General features: G+C 32.6%; 1 protein-coding gene across 2 annotated transcripts in view; it reads left to right on the top strand.

Moving 5' to 3' along the window:
• The window catches only part of ARSK (arylsulfatase family member K), a 31,358-nt gene extending 16,171 nt beyond the window's left edge, over positions 1-15,187 (top strand). Inside the window, exons 5-8 of one of the 2 annotated variants that reach the window (XM_012774007.3) lie at positions 1,911-2,082; positions 5,231-5,455; positions 11,526-11,750; positions 13,925-15,187. In XM_012774007.3, the coding sequence (XP_012629461.2) occupies positions 1,911-2,082; positions 5,231-5,455; positions 11,526-11,750; positions 13,925-14,211 (909 nt within the window). In that variant the 3' untranslated portion in view covers positions 14,212-15,187. The remainder of the gene's footprint in view (positions 1-1,910; positions 2,083-5,230; positions 5,456-11,525; positions 11,751-13,924) is intronic. The other variant, XM_076008196.1, reaches the window with a different exon arrangement.
• Positions 15,188-16,980: the final 1,793 nt, after the last annotated feature.

Genomic DNA, 16,980 nt, shown 5'->3' on the forward strand with positions numbered 1-16,980 from the left:
TTTATCAGTTTGTTAAAAACTTAGTAGTAGTTTGAACAGTGCTTGCCTTCTAATTATCTGACTTAGGATATAGAGCAAACATCTTTATGACCTGAAAATTGTCATATTTCTTTTTAAATTTGTACCACCTTCCAACATTTTACCTTTGGCACTTTCAATGTCGTGCTGTATCTCCAAGAGTTCCCTTAATGTGAAAATTTTTACCAGTGTCGCTCCTCTGGGACATCTTTGTCCTTTTCTTCACAACAACCTTCCTCATTTATATCACTAAGGGTGCCTTCACTAAGTTCCTCTGGCTGCATATGTAGAGTCTCTGGAATGGTAACAGTGTCTGCCTTCCCAGGTCAGCTCTTTTTGCTATAATTTCTTTTTATGTTTGATTTGAATGTCACTTCTAGCCTTATCACTTTTTATTTTTTACTGCACATTCATCTTTGTTGACCAGTTCCTCTTTTGATTATCCATTTTTATAAAGTGTCACATGGATTTTTCACTGGAAGACAGGGAAGCAGCACCAGTATATGCTTTGCTGTCTGTCTGTGCATGTGCTGAATAACCAATCACTGACATACTTTGAAAGAAACAACAGCATTGGTCAATGAATGCAGTGTGCATTGTATATCTGTTATATGTGATTTGTAGACCAAAGAGCTAGCAGAACATCAGTATGTAAGTTTGTGCTTTATGCAATTATTCATAGTTAATATACGCTGGAAACTGAAATTCGAACCCTGTTGTTGGGGAACTGGTGTTTTGTTTTGGGAGATTTTTTGTTTTGTTTTATTTTTTGAGACAGTCTTGGTCTGTTGCTCCAGCTAGAGTACAGCGACATCATCATAGCTTACTGCAACCTCAAATTCCTTGGCTCAGGTGAGTCTCCTGCCTGAACCTCTCAAGTAGCTAGGACTATAGGCATGCACCACTGCACCCAGCAAACTTTTCCATTTTTAGTAGAGACGGTGTCTTGCTCTTACTCAGGATGGTTTCAAACTCCTGAGTTTAGGTAATCCTCCCACCTCAGCCTCCCAGAGTGCTAAGATTACAGAAACTAGTGTTACTTAAACTGTGATAATGAAATTTATGTATATCAGAACCATATGATGCAAGGACTCCCTCTATTTTGAAGTATGTAGTCTTAAAATTAAGTTACTTCAAAAATTGTAATCAGAATCACTATTTACTGCATCCTGTTTTAAAGGAAATAATGTCAGAATTTTATATACTCCATATCTTCTTTAAAAAGTTCTAAGTGGCTCCATCTTCAAAAATTTGTCTGGAGTTAGTACTAGCCAAAGGAAATGAATTAACTTTTAACTAAATAGTAAGTAGATGTTTGAACTTTATAAAAGCTACATAACTAAAAGATATATATGAATTAAAGGTCTAGTCTTAATTGTTTTTACCAAAATCGTAAGCAATTATATGTATTAAAAAGATGTATTTGTTTTTAACAAGCATTTGGCTATCTTATTAGATATGGACATTTTTACTAGTGAATTATTTGGAAAAAGTATTTAATATTCTCAGGATGTTGATTCTGAAGTTTTGAATTGGTCACACAACTATTAATATATATTAAAGTACTTAGACACTTCTGGGCTAAAATACTGTCTACTAAAGCTCATATTTTTCATTCAAATGTATAATTTTTAAATTTTTTACAACTGTATCACTATATATATACACATATTAATATACACTCAGATAATGATATATACCTTTTGTTAGTGGGAATATTAATAATTTATTTCTGATTTATGTATTTGGTTTATATTTTTCTTACATAATTTATAGCCATTTTTTTTTCTATTAAAAGTAATTAAACATTGTCTAGTTTACCACACACATTTGTGGAGGAGAGGAATGTTACTACTTTGCTAGCATAACTAAGTTTCTTCTCCCATTTTTAGGTCTCTCGTGATGCCATCAAAATCCCAAAATGGCTGCCCCTGTCAGAAATGCACCCTGTAGATTATTACTCTTCTTATACAAAAAACTGCACTGGAAAGTTTACAGAAAAAGAAATTAAGAATATTAGGGCATTTTATTATGCTATGTGTGCTGAGACAGATGCCATGCTTGGTAGGTGGTATAATTATTAAGCAATTACATGAAGAAAAAGTATAATATTTTTGCAACAAACCATGATCATGCTGGTTCATGACTTGCATGAGAATCCTCAGATATTTCTTAGAACAGTTGTTTTGATACATAAGACTTAGAACTATAAGAATCTTGACATACGTAAAAGTTGGATAACTTGTATTATTAATAGAATAAAAAGCTTTTATATCTTAGTTATTGATGAATTCTCAGATTCATCAGTGCTCAGAATTGTTCATACATAAATAAGGATGCTAGGAGGCTATCATCTGCTTGAACAAAACTTTTTACCAGCCTTAAACAGGAATCAGTATTTAGCCAAACACAGGTGCACATGTAAAAGGTAAGACAGCTTAGGTTCTGAGAGATGAGAAAGATTACTTATAGAAAATCTTGCGATTTCTTCCAGACTTGTAATAATTACAAAACAAATCCATCCTCCCTAGGCCCTTTATAGCAAGGCTTAACTGAAGCTGAAATCAGTTTACTCATGTATATTCTGGTCCCAAATCATTTTGAATTTCCTTTCTTTATTCAGCTCAAGGCCAACTCAAAACCAAACCTGCCTTCATAAGATGATTGTCAAGAGAGTGTTATTCCTGTTCACTTTTCATTACAGCATGAAAAGTTTCCTTTTCATGTTAAAACCCTGGTTTTATAATATATCCATTTTTATAACAAAAGTTATTTTCACAAAGTCATGTCATTTATTTTGCTAAAGTTGGAGTATAATTGTGTTAGGGAAGTGTGGGTAGCATCTCTTCTATAAAGAGTAAACCTTGGGGGTGACAAGTGAATGGTTATTTGTTTAAAAGCATTCATTAGATAAAAATAGAACGGTATACTTTTCTATTTTCTATAATCTCTGCATAGCAGAAAGCAAACCATATGGATAAATTTTTAATATTTATAACAAGCATAAGATGTAATAGTCATAGGATTTTCCAAATAACCTAATGAAAATAAGATTTTAAGTAAGTTTCTTTAATCATGAGTCCATATATGTGTTGAGTTGTATTTCACTGATATTTTCTGATGTTAGGGAATGTCCACCCATTTGCACCCTAGAAATTGCATTTGAAAGTTTACAGCCATCCATTCATCCATATCTAATAAAGTGAAATATAATGTTGCTGCAGGGAATGTGGGACTACTGCTCTTGAAGTCTGTTCAGAGGAGAAAAAATGCAGCAGGTTTCTTCAAGTTACAAAGTTTATGGAATATATGGTATCTTCATTTTTAAATCTACACTGGTCTTGTCACCAAAGAATATTTATTACTATTCATCGTGTTTGTTACCAAGCATGTAGTACCTCTTAGCTCTCAGGCACTGGTTGGGCACTGGGGTTAGTACATTGAATACTATTAAGAAATCACACATTAATTAAAGACACTCTTAGGTCTTTCCCCATCTTAGGGCCTTTATATTTTCTGCTCCCTATGCCTGGCATGCCCTTCTCTTTGGTTTTTACATGGCTGGTTTATTCTCAGTCTTTGGCTCTCAGCTTGGATATTATCCTCAGGGATGTCTTCTTCAACCACTCTAAGTTAGTATACCTGCCCCATCATTCTTTTTACTCTACATCTTGTCATGTTATTTAACATCATGATATTAATTATTTTGTCTGTTTACATGTTTCCTATTAATATCTGTCTTTTTTGAAGAACATAAGCTTCCTGAGGGCAGGGACACTCAATCATGCCTAGCATTGTATCCACAGTGCCTAGCACATAGTAAGCACGCAGTAAACATTTACTGAATGCACATAAATGCCAGGAATCACAATATATCATTGTAATTACAGTAAAATACAAGTTGTAGGAGTCTTAGAGAATGAAGTGATTCACTCTCCCTGGAGGAACAGGGAGTGATTCTTCATCAGAAAGATCCTGGGCCATAAAGGAAGAATGGGAATTTGTCACGTAGATGGTGGAGAGAAAGAGCATTTGCCATGGAGGGCAGAGTATGTGCAGAGGCAAGGAAGTATAGACTAATATGGTGTGTTCAGGGGATTCTGAGTAGTTCATTGTGTTGAAAGGTAAAGGTCTGCCAGGTAGCTGAGGGTGCTGAGGTTGGAGAGTGGACAAGGGCCTTCCTTGCTTGTCATGCTGAAGAATTAGACAGTGGAAAGCTGTGAAAAGTTTTAAGCAGGGATGTGACATAATCAAGTGATCAGATATTTTAGAAAGATTGCCACCAAGGTAGTACAAGGGAAACCATGGAGGGAAAAGAGGAGTGGAGACAAGACTGACAAGGAAATAATTCTAGTTGTCCAGATGAAATATCTGGAGGGTCTCAACACTGTGAATAACTCCATAGAACAGTGGGTCTCAATTCTGCCTGAACTCAGAATCAGTGGGTTTTTTAAATAATATTGACCCCTGAACCCCAGATTTAACAACTATCAAAGTAAGGATGACTCCTCTTTCTATGCTATGCATCATTGTGATTCTCTTAATTACAATGAGGAAGAAGTCTCAGAACACTAAGAGGGACTGATGATAGGAATTTTACTATCCAGTTATTCCCTCCCCAAGAATAATGCTAAATCATGCTTGTATACTATCTGTACTGCCCCGGCCCTTCTTAAAAGGAGGGATTTTCATAACCCTCAGCCAATCTCATGAGCACGATCTGGCAATTGCTCAGGAGGTTGGGAGAAAAAGTAGCAAAGAAGAAGAGTTCTGACTGCTCTGTCACCTCCTGTTGCACAGAAATTGTGGGTCAGTAGTGACATCAATCTTTTTATCATCTGTGACATGTGCAGTGCAGACATCCAACTTGTCTTTCTCACTTGAGACACTAAAGGCAAGACTTTTCCCCCCATTCTCTAATAGAAACCTAGAAAGCAAGCCAGCATGATTTACAGATAAAGAAGCTTTGAGCAAACATTCCTAGAGATACTATATTTTCTCCTTCCTCTCTCTAGTTTGTCAATTTAGAAACAAGTATTAAATATATGAAACTTGGTATGACTTACTTAAAATCAGTACATAATGTTCAGATGTTAAGAAGCATACTGACAAACTTTTAAAGGGAAGAGTTGTTATTAACATAAACTTAATGTGATACAATAAGACATGAACTAAAAGCTAATTAATAGATTTATCTTGATTTCTATTGTAGGTGAAATTATTTTGGCTCTTCGCCAGTTAGATCTTCTTCAAAAAACAATTGTCATATATTCCTCAGACCACGGAGAGCTGGCCATGGAACATCGACAGTTTTATAAAATGAGTATGTATGAAGCTAGTTCCCATATTCCACTTTTGATAATGGGACCAGGAATTAAGGCCAACCAACAAGTATCAAATGTGGTTTCTCTAGTGGATATTTACCCTACTATGCTTGGTAAGTAATGCAATTCTGTAAATATTTATTCATAATAATGCTAGAGAATGAACGAGCAAAATAGTCAGAGGTCCTGGTGACTTGTTTATAACCCTGAGCAACTCATTTAACTATGAGTCAAATCTGTACTCTGAAAAATGAGGGTAATATTTCTCATGTTCCTGTGGACTTCACTTACTGTAGTCATTTTCCCTTCAAAAGAATCACAATCAGGATATGACTATAAAGCAAGCCACGTAAGATATTCAGGTTCATAACTATGATATGTACATCATCTGATTCTCTACCACCACCTCTCTAAAATATAAGCACGTCCTTTCTGGATTATTCTACCCACTTTGAAACTACTAAGTATGAGCATATTTCTCATCAGACCCTGCAGATAGTTCTGTATTATTTGCTTTACTAGCTGCTTAATGTCTATGAGCACAGCCATAGGTCTAGAAAAGCAATATTTGGAGAGGGATAGTTGGCAGTTTATGCTGAAGATACTAGACTAACTAGATCATCAAATTCAAAGGAAATTATATAGAACTGTAAGTTTCTATCTAATTTAGCAGATCACTTTAAATTCATTAGCATTTAAATGCTGTAATTCCTCTGTTCTAAGGCACCATCACTTATAAAAAGCACCATCAGTTCATAAATTTTGGTGAAAAGAGAACACAACAAGATATACATATCTGTATGTGTATATTCTCTAATTTCAGAAATGTTAAAATGTGAAACACATCTTAAAATCAAAGAAACAAGAGTTCTTTTTATCTTCTTCTTTCTAACTCCAAGCCTTTCCCTTCATTTAACTATATCTGTTTAAAGCTAATTTAAATCAGAGCCCATTCCTATTCTCTTTTATTTTGTACCACTTCTCCTGTATTTGAGCACACTTCTTTGTTGTTCTTTCAATTTTTAATCTCTTCGGTTTCTTAGTCATCGTTTGTTGGTTTCCCTTTGTCTGAAAGCAGTCATCACACTTAGCCATGTCTTGGCCATTTTCTGGCTCCATCAATTTCCAGCTGATTGCTATTACTTTTCCTCATTTCTGTTTTTTTTAAGAACTTCATATGTAATCATGTGTATTTGTGTCTTGTTCTTCTCATCTTTTGAGTTTTATGAATATGTGCTTATTTATGTTGGCTTCTCTTTACAGTTTCCTTCCCCCATATAGAATTTTTCCTCATATAGAACTTCCCCCACCCTCCCCATTCCCAAAGAAAATCCTCCTTGGGTCATCTTGTTTGACTTTTTAGCTTTATTCTCTTTTCTTGAGGTACAGTGACCAGAACTGCAAAAAGTACTATAAAAGATTATGGAAAGTTGGATTGATTCTTTCTCAGTTTTTCCTGCAATATATTTCATAGTGATATTTGGTATTTTGTTTGTCTTTTTGACCGTAGCAGCTAAAGAGTCCAGTATCTTTAGAGGCCTGTCTACAGCGAGTCCTGTTTTATTCCTAGACATTCTGTCACCTTTTATGTTAGTTGATTAATGTGCATGGTTGAAATTCTTCTTTAAACATTGTTGTATATTTGTCTACAATGCAAATTTTGTACTCTACGATTTTGAGATATTATCACTATTTGCCATTTTGTACATCATAAAAGTTAAAGCTCATCTGCAAACTGACAGATTTCATAATGTATTTATCTAACAGGTCATAGAAGAAAATACTAAAAACAGTTGTTTAGAACTAGGGAATTTTCCTTTGTCTATTTGGGGGGACACCTGCCTATCACTGCATAGTTTATATTACTTGACAGTAAGAATTTCTTTAGCTCCTTTGAAACTGCTTTGCATTTCATCCCCACTCTTCTGTAAATAATTTAGGTTCCCTGTTTGTTTTTCCTGTAATTTTTCAATTATTATAATTTTCTAAAACTTCATAGTTTTATATAGATTTTTATTTTTATCTTTCATAAGATTCTTGGTTATAGACTCCTTATTAATCACATTTCCCTGCAGAATATATTTTATTAACAATATTCATATCATGTATTGGTTAGACCTTCCCAATAAGAGTAAAGGAAGTATAGCCAAAAATAAGTGTCTCTCCAATTCTAAACTAAAACTTAAATTAATATCTTCAAGGATTAGTGCAATTTATAATGTGTTTCATAGTAAATTTTTTTTTATTATCAGAAGGGGGAAAGCCATATTTAAATGATTTTTTTTAGGGAGGAGGAAGGAGTGGAGGAGAATACCTGGGAATGGGTCTTTATGTAAAACACTGAAACATCCTATTAACCAGATGTTAAGCAGAAATAAGGTGGAAAGAGAAAGATGCCAGTAAGATACAAGATACAAAGGAAGAGGCAACAAGAACCTTATGTTTTTGGAGTTAACACTATAACAGTATTATTTATTTTAAATTAACCATTTTATAAATGATAAAGGGTTAATATCCCTATAATTCTTATAAATCTATAAGAAAAAGAGAAATACCTTATTAACAAATTGACCAAAAGATATAAATAAGCAGTTCACAGCACAACATATACAAATGGCCAAGATATTTTTAAAGATTCAAACTCAGTAGTGATAAAAATATTAAAACAAAAACATTCCATTTTTCTTTCACATAAAGAGTTTGCTAAGAATTAGAAAATCTTATATTAGAAATAAGTCTTCTTATATACTGCTACTGGGAGTATAAACTGATACAAATTTTCTGGAGGCAAATGTGTCATTACATTTCAGATTTCTTAGAAATGTGCATACTTTTTGACCTAGAAATTCCAATTTAGGAAATAACCTATAGCTATACAGAAATACTTATCTCCATGTATATTTATTATAGTATGAAGAAATAATTAGAAATAATATGAATATCTAGTAGTAATAGATTGGATAAAATATAGTCAATTCTATTTTAAAAAGTAAAATACGTGAAAATATTCCCCATGTATTATTAAAAATAAAATGTAGGCTTAAAAATTGTTTAAACAGGTTTGTTTTGTTTTGTCTGTTTGTTTATTGAGATAGAGTGTCCATCTAATTTACTGTCCAAATCAGCACATTTTTAAAAGATGACTATTAACAATTATACTAGGATTATCAGGCAGAAACTGAGTTTGTTGCATTGTTTAACAGCATTAGCAGCCAACAAAGCAAAGATAATTCTGATGGTTCATGTTTAATCAAATGTTTAATTCAGCCTTTTAAAATAAAATTCCTCAGAGCTGGAAGAATTTAAAGCTACTTTATTGTGATTAACTATATAATTAAACCTGTCAGACAGAATGTTCTGTTTCACCTCTGCTTAATAAATAAACTTATACATATTTTGATAAAGTATCTACAAAGGATTTCTTATTTTGTTGTAACCAATTAGGAGCTTAAAATAGATACACACTATATTCTTAGAACTCTAAAGGTCTTTACTATTATAGAGGTAGCTATACTATTTTGTATGAATCCCATTTACACACACAGAGTATAAGCTTAAAAAGAAATATGACATAAAGAGAAAAATTTGTTTTGAAATTGATTTTTCAAGTATGAACTTTGCTCATAGTACAGTTGAGCTTTAAAACAAGATATTTGAGTCTTCTGGGAAATAAAAATGAAATTAAAATCCTGAAGTATTATGAAACAGAAACAAATACTTCTGGTGTCAAAAAGAAAATTCTCAAATCATAGCCCAAGCCAGACTTTCTCTTTCCTCCCTTTTATGGATCTTAGAAATATATAAAAGATGGTGATTCAAAAAAACATCAATAGAAAGATACTAGAAAAAACCAATTAGGACTTCTATTTTAATAAACCTCCCTTACTATCAAGAGTCTATTGAAATTTAAGATGTTACAATGCTTTTATTTAAAAGTCTGAAAGTCGTTTTTTAAAGGTTTTTTAAAAGAGTGTTTTCTATAAAATATTTCATAATAAAGTGGGAAGAATATTCTTAGTTTATTTATCATTATAGGTCCTTTGTAATATACTATTACATTATCATTTCGTAATATTGATAGAAAAATACCATTTTTATGAATAAGAATTCTTCATAGTATTAGTTGATATTATTTCAGAGATTATTCTTTAAAAATTACTCCCCAAAATATTTTCTTCTCTAATACCTTGTACCAGCATTCTTTAGCTCAGTGAGAAATAATAACCTTGTACCAGCATTCTTTAGCTCAGTGCGAAATTAAAATTGTTTTGATTTTCACTTTTAAACTTATTTTCATGTGAATTTTTTCAATAGTTGATCTTTTTGTAAAACACCTACCTTCCTCCCACTTAAAAGATAAGTCTAGATTTTTTTGAATTGTCAGTATTTAAAAGAATACTTAATTGCCAGTGATTTTAATTGCAGCCTCTTCTTGTTAAAGGATCTTAGTGGAAGGCTGGGGGGTGGGCAGTTATTCTGTGTAGACTCTTGTGTCTTTTATTAGCTGAGAAATATCATAAAATTGAATAACTATAGTAAAGCAAGACTTAAGGTATAGTATTAAAAAGTACAGAAATTCTAGAGTCAGACTGCCTAAGTTCAAACCTCTCCTCAGTAGTTACCAATTATGTGACCTTGGGCAAGTTACTTAACATCAAAAAAGTTTCTAATTATAATTGGTTGGCAGAAAATTAGTATAATTTGCCTCTTCCAAGGAAAATAGAAGATACAAAGTTTTAAATTAATGATATATGAAACATTACCTTCAGAAGATTTATAGAGGTCTTTGTCTACTTTCTTATTCTCCTTTAATTAATCTGTTTTTCTTCAGATACAGTCAAATTAAACTAATTTTCTTATTCAATTTTGCATAATTTCTAACATTACTGATGTAATTCTGTCTTTCCTGGAAATATCTAAATATACATAAAAATATGGAACATTGAAACCAGAAAAGGGATGGTGAGGCAACCGCAGACTCATTTTGGATCTATGTTAAGTACCCTGCCATAATAATGGTAATTTTTTTTTTTTTTTTTTTTTTTTTTTTTGAGACAGAGTCTCACTTTGTTGCCCAGGCAAGAGTGAGTGCCATGGCGTCAGCCTAGCTCACAGCAACCTCAAACTCCTGGGCTCAAGCAATTCTGCTACCTCAGCCTCCCGAGTAACTGGGACTACAGGCATGCACCACCATGCCCGGCTCATTTTTCCTATATATATTAGTTGGCCAATTAATTTCTTTCTATTTATAGTAGAGACGGGGTCTCGCTCTTGCTCAGGCTGGTTTTGAACTCCTGACCTTGAGCAATCCGCCCGCCTCGGCCTCCCAGAGTGCCTGGCCTAATAATGGTAATTTTTCTATAGGAAAAAGGCAGTTTGAGTTCCAAACAAATATCTGGAAAGCAAGCAGTTTTTAAAAATACAATCTGTTTTTAAGTTGGACATTTCTCTTGCTATTGTTCTTTGTATCTATATTTGATACATTAAAAATAAAATTACATTAAAAATAAATTACTTTTCCCTCTATCAGTGTAATCCAGGATTCCTCAAGGCATGTTTTACAAAGTACTAGTCCCTCAAGATACTACTTAAGAGTAAAAAAGAAAAGTTCGGTCATCAAATAAGTTTGGGACACATGGTATACTGTATACCAATCTTGAAGGTTTATAATGCACATCAGCAATACATTTACATCTACAACAAATTTACTATTTAATTTTGTTTAACCATTGTTTTGCAAATGTATGTAACTACTAAATCCTTTTCTTATATAGGTCTTGTTAATATCCTGTGGAAAAAATTTTAAGAACTGTGACTATTTAATCATTTAATGAAAAAAAAGACTGGTGATATTAACTAATATTTGTTGAGAGCCTCTATGTCCCAGTATTTTACATAAATTATCTTATTTCAACCTAAAATGAGCCTATGAGATACAAGTACTGTATGTCCCCATTTTACAGGTGAGAAAACTGAGGTTCAGAGAAGTGAATGACTTGGGCAAGGTCACACGGCTAGTGGAGTAAGCATTTGAACCTAGGCAGTCTGTTTGCAAAATCCATATACAATCTCTAGTCTGTGACTTTTAATGGTATGAAAAAAATATAAATTATGTCATTTATGTATTTTCAACTAATAAAAGAATAAGTTATTTTTAAATATTTTGTTATTTTTCTTATATAGATATTGCCCAAATTCCTCTGCCTCAAAACCTGAGTGGATACTCTTTGTTGCCATTATCATCAGAAACATTTAAGAATGAACATAAATTCAAAGATACACGTCCGTCCTGGGTTCTGAGTGAATTCCATGGATGTAATGTGAATGCTTCCATCTACATGCTTCGAACTAATCAATGGAAGTATATAGCCTACTCTGATGGTGCCTCAGTGACGCCTCAACTCTTTGGTAATTTTGTTGATATATTTTTAGGTGTAATATTATATGTAATGAGCTGACTTAGATTGCATTGCTCAAGAAATCTAATAATCACTGTTAAATAAATTAATATCTACTGCTTCTCATGCTGGAACAGTCTACAAAGGGCTGCCCATATGAAGAGCAGCTTCTTTCAAATAAGCCTCTGAATTTCAGAGAATGTGCCTGAAGCCCTTTGATCTGGGTCTCAAGATAGAAGCCACTGTTTTCCCCATTAGGGTATTTGTTAATATTTATGGTTATCGATCCCAATCATCAGTCAGCACCTTCTCATTATACCTAGGTTTCACCTTTCCTGAAGGATTAACACCTGTCTCTTACGGAGCTTGACATTCTACATATATTATTTAATGCTCACCACAACCCTACAAGATAGTACCATTATTATCTTCATTTTACAAAGGAGGAGACTAAGGGTCAGAAGAATTCAGATAGCTATTCAAGGTCTCAAGAAGTAGCAGAACTGTGATTTCAACCCAAATCTCACTCCAAAATCACTGCTGCTTCTACCCTATAAAAATGCCTACCTGCGTCACTACTCTGCAAATTAATTTTTAAACATTATTGGATTTAGGGTTTTATTTATCCTCTTTCCCCATTTTGTACATAAAATATGCTAAAACTATCATTAATATTCATTTCTCCCTAAGTTTCCTTCCCAATTACAAATGTCAGAATTATTAACTCAAAATAATTCTTTAGAGACCAAACTGGCTAACCCCCTTAACTTTAAGAGCAGGGGATCCTTGGATTCAAAAGAAACTACTTAAATTTTCATCTTGATGAGTAATGGGCATCTGTTGCTCGTTCATTGTCCATTGTCAAATGAAATTTATGAGAGGCCATTGTTTTGAACTGAGCTGTACTAGGTCCAACAGACCAGACCAAATCAGAATGGAGTCACTTGTGCTAGGGGCCACATAATCAAAATGAACTTTAAAACAGGTGAATTGCCAAAAAAAACAAGGAGATTCACAGTAACCAATCATAAGGGGTTCAGTTTACTTGAGCCTACATGATAAAGAATTCCTCTCTGTTTTAACCTTACAAAAAAAGTAACTTTGTAATGACCAATCTGCTTTGTCCCTTGTCTCTTCTCTGCTTTCTTCAGCCTTTTTCTGCTTATAAAGTTTCACCTTCTCTGCTCAGCTCATCAGAGTGCCTTGTCTAAATCTTTAGTTGGGAGGTTGCCCAATTCATAAATCACTAGATAAAAGCCAGTTAAATCTTTAAATTTGTTAGAATTTTGTTTTGAAATACCATGTTCTGCAAAAAGCAGATATGACTATCAAAAGATCAGAGTGGGGAATCAGTGTTTTCTGTATTCTTTAGGACTTATTCACTGACTTCCCTTTCCTAAAGAGGTGCTGTCTGAAGTCTTCTACCACAGTCATAAATATCTTCAGGGGTCTCCTGGCTACTGTACTGCAATTGGCCTGTTGTGGGTTTTCCCTCAACATGCAGTGTTCACTTACTAACCAAAGGCAATTGTCATAAGATCTTTGACTTGTTGCTTTTCCAATTAGATTGGCATCCTAGTTACATCCCTGTCTTCTCATGCCATATTTATAGATTTTACCATTATTTTCTTGCTAAGAGTGATGGAGAGATTTTTATTTCCATGACTGTTTGCTTAAATAGACAGTATTAGTTAATGTAACTTTCAAAAATCCAAGCATAAGATGCTCATATATAAAGAAAACTAGGAGTAAGTGAAGTCACAAGAATATAACTTGTATATGTAAAGAATTTTTATAACTGGAAAATTTGAGGCTATTCAAATGGGACAATATAAGCATCACAATTTTTTTTCCTCTGCATGTTAAAGTAGGTAAGCCATCAAAACAGGAAGAATTAATTCTAAAGCAACTTACTAATGATAAATCTTTGTTTCTGGCATCTAAGAATGAATAAGAAAAAAAGGAGGATAGCAGGAAAATGGTAAGAAGGAATACAATTTGGACACACATGACAGGGTGTTTAAATTTTGGTATATTATTTTACCATTTACACTGTTCTTCATTTTACTACACTGAGAAGAACTGAAAGTAAAAAATTCTAATATATTATCCATCATAATGACATTCTAAATAAAATTTTTGACAGGTAACTATTTTGACAGACATTTAATACTTTTCTTTCAGATCTTTCCTCAGATCCAGATGAACTAACAAATATTGCAATAAAATTTCCAGAAATTACTTCTTCTTTGGATCAAAAGCTTCGTTCCATTGTAAACTACCCTGAAGTTTCTGCTTCTGTACACCAATACAATAAAGAACAGTTTATCAAGTGGAAACAAAGTATAGGACAAAATTATTCAAATGTTATAGCAAACCTTAGGTGGCATCAGGACTGGCTGAAAGAACCAAGGAAGTATGAAAGTGCAATCGACCAGTGGCTTAAAACCCACACTAATCCAACAGTTTGAACAAAATAAGAAAATAATGTTCTGGAACTATATATAAATACATTAAAAGAGCATAGTTATTATAATTACATATTTTAAATGAAAATTTTAAGTCACTGATTTTAGCTACTTTGAAAGAATGTATATTTTGAAATAAAATGCCAATGATTATAGAATTATACATTTTCAAAAATTGTTATTAAGATGTTATTTGTACCAACTTCTAACAATTTAATTGAAGTATCAAAAGGATATAGCAAATACTGTAATATAAAAGTTATGTTCTTCTGAATAATATAGAATATAAAATATTTTAGTTATGTACCATAAAATAGTTATGTGTGAGTATTTGATGGTGTTTGATGCATTATTTGTATTTGATGGGACCATTTGGATATATCTGAAGTGAGTATTTGGCATATTTTATGTGACATAGACCGTGAATGTAGCTGATATTATTACTTTTTTTTAAACAGGTAATACATGCACAGGGTAAAAACTTCAAAAGATACAAAAGGGTTAATGGTTAACGGTGAGCATGAAGTCTCCCTCCTTTCCCAGGCATCTGCCATCTAGTTCCCCTTTCAAGAGGCAACTTCTGGAACTACCTTCTTATGCATTCTTTTAGAGTCTGAATTTGCATTTACAAACAAATATATATATTCTCTTTCCCCTGTACAACAATAGCATACTCCACACATTGTTCTGCATCTTGCTTTTTCTTTTCCCACTTAAAGTAGACACCTAGAAGTGAAATGGCTACATGATGTATATCTAGCAAAATTAGACTACATACTACCAAATTACCTTTAAAGAAGTTATACTAAGTGATATTCTCACCAGCAATGCATGTCCTCACATCCTTTGCCAACTTGATAGTAAAAAAATATTTTTCTTATTATAAATATGGTAGATCATATTTTCATATAGTTAACAGCCATTGGAATTTGCTTTACTCTGACTTTCCTACTTCTATTCTTTGCCTGTTTTCTGTTGGTTTCTGGTTTTGGTGTTTTGTTGTTTTTTTTTTTTTTAATTAACTACAGCCATGCTTTAGATAATAGTTTCTTGTAAGAGATTCTATAAATATTTTCTTTCCAGTTTGTCACTGACATTTGTCTTTTGACATGTTCTGGTGTTTTTTACATGTAGAAATTTGTATTTTCATGTAATCAAATTTATGAATCTTTGTACCCCATAAGTATATACAGTTATGACTTGTCAATTAAAAATAATTTATAATTTATTTATGAATAAAAAAATTATGTAACTTTGCTTTTGTGGTTTTGGGATTTTGTGTCATATTTAGAATGGTCTTTCCCACTTACCACTTTTAAGATTTTTATTTTTCACCCTTAGATCTTTGAGCCATATGGAATGCATTACATATTAGAGATCTAATTTTAGGTTTTCTTTTAAATGGTTACCCAATTGGCCTTTTATTGAGGCCAAGGTAACTCTTGTTACATTGGTTAAATCTCTAGTCTCATTGGTTTAAAATATCACTTCATTATATAGTGCCTTTGATTGAATAAATTATCTTTTCGCCCATTGATTTGAATGGAGGAAAAGTCCTATTTACACTTATGCCTTTTCTGAACATTTATTTTGCACTGGGCCATTCTATGTTATTAATCTGGTAGTCAGTATCTGGTAGGACTAGTCCCTTTCCAATGGTTTTCTTTTTCAGCATTGTCCTAGCTACTCTTGCTCACTTAGTTTTTCCATTCAAATTTAGAATGTTTGTCTACTTACAAAAATGAAAAATCCTATTAATCTTTTCTATGAAATGTGTAAATTTATAGCCTAATTTAGAAAGAATTTAGTTCTTTATGATAGTCATTCTCAAGAATATAGTCTGCTTTTCCCTTTATTCAAGTCTTTTTTCATATCCCTCAATAGTATTCCAATTTTTCTTCATATAGATCAGTTTCTCTGTGGAGATTTTTGAAAAGTAGGGACTTTAAAAAATAACCACGTAGGCCCCACCCCAAACCAATTGAATTAGAATTCAAGGAGGGAGCCTGGGCACTGTTTTGACATTATTTTGTTTGTTAATCCCTCCATGATCCTAATATGTAGCCAGAGATGAGTTTATTCCCATTTGTTTTACCATTTGTTGTTGCTACTTTAAGTGCATCTTTCTTCCACTGTATCTTCCAACTTATTGTTGTTAATATATGTATTTTGTACCAAACTACTTTATTGTTTGTCATAGTTTTTCAATTGATATATTTTCTAAGTAAAAACATTGTGAATAATAATTTTACCTAACTTCATTATTTTTTCAAATTTTCTTTGAAGTTTTTTCATGAGCCACTTCATCTCTTTTATTATTATTCAGTGAATTTATATGATCTTATCTTTGTTATTTATGAATTTCTGAGAAATTTCACTTCAGTATATATCTATTTGTATATACTTATGTACTGTGAAAGGAAATCCTTAAGAGAAAGATCTCAATATTAGATTAATGTTAAAATTTTGTAAATCCACCTCCCATCTTCTAATTAAGCCTAAAGAACATAAAATAGCTAATATGTGCATGTACATGTTAATTATAGGAGGAAAAGCAATAATAGAAATGTAGTTCTGCCAACATAGGCCTGTGATAATAAATATAATCTACCACATTCTACCCAAACCCTTCAAGATGCATTCATTGTGAGAATTTACCAAGCATCTACAATTTTTTTAGCATATTAAGTATAGGGTCATAATTAGGTACAATTGAATTTTCAGGACAATGTCTCATTCAAAATGATATTAATTTGAATTAGACCATGAACA

Source organism: Microcebus murinus, chromosome 11, assembly GCF_040939455.1.
Source record: "Microcebus murinus isolate Inina chromosome 11, M.murinus_Inina_mat1.0, whole genome shotgun sequence".
Taxonomy (NCBI): Eukaryota; Metazoa; Chordata; class Mammalia; order Primates; family Cheirogaleidae; genus Microcebus; species Microcebus murinus.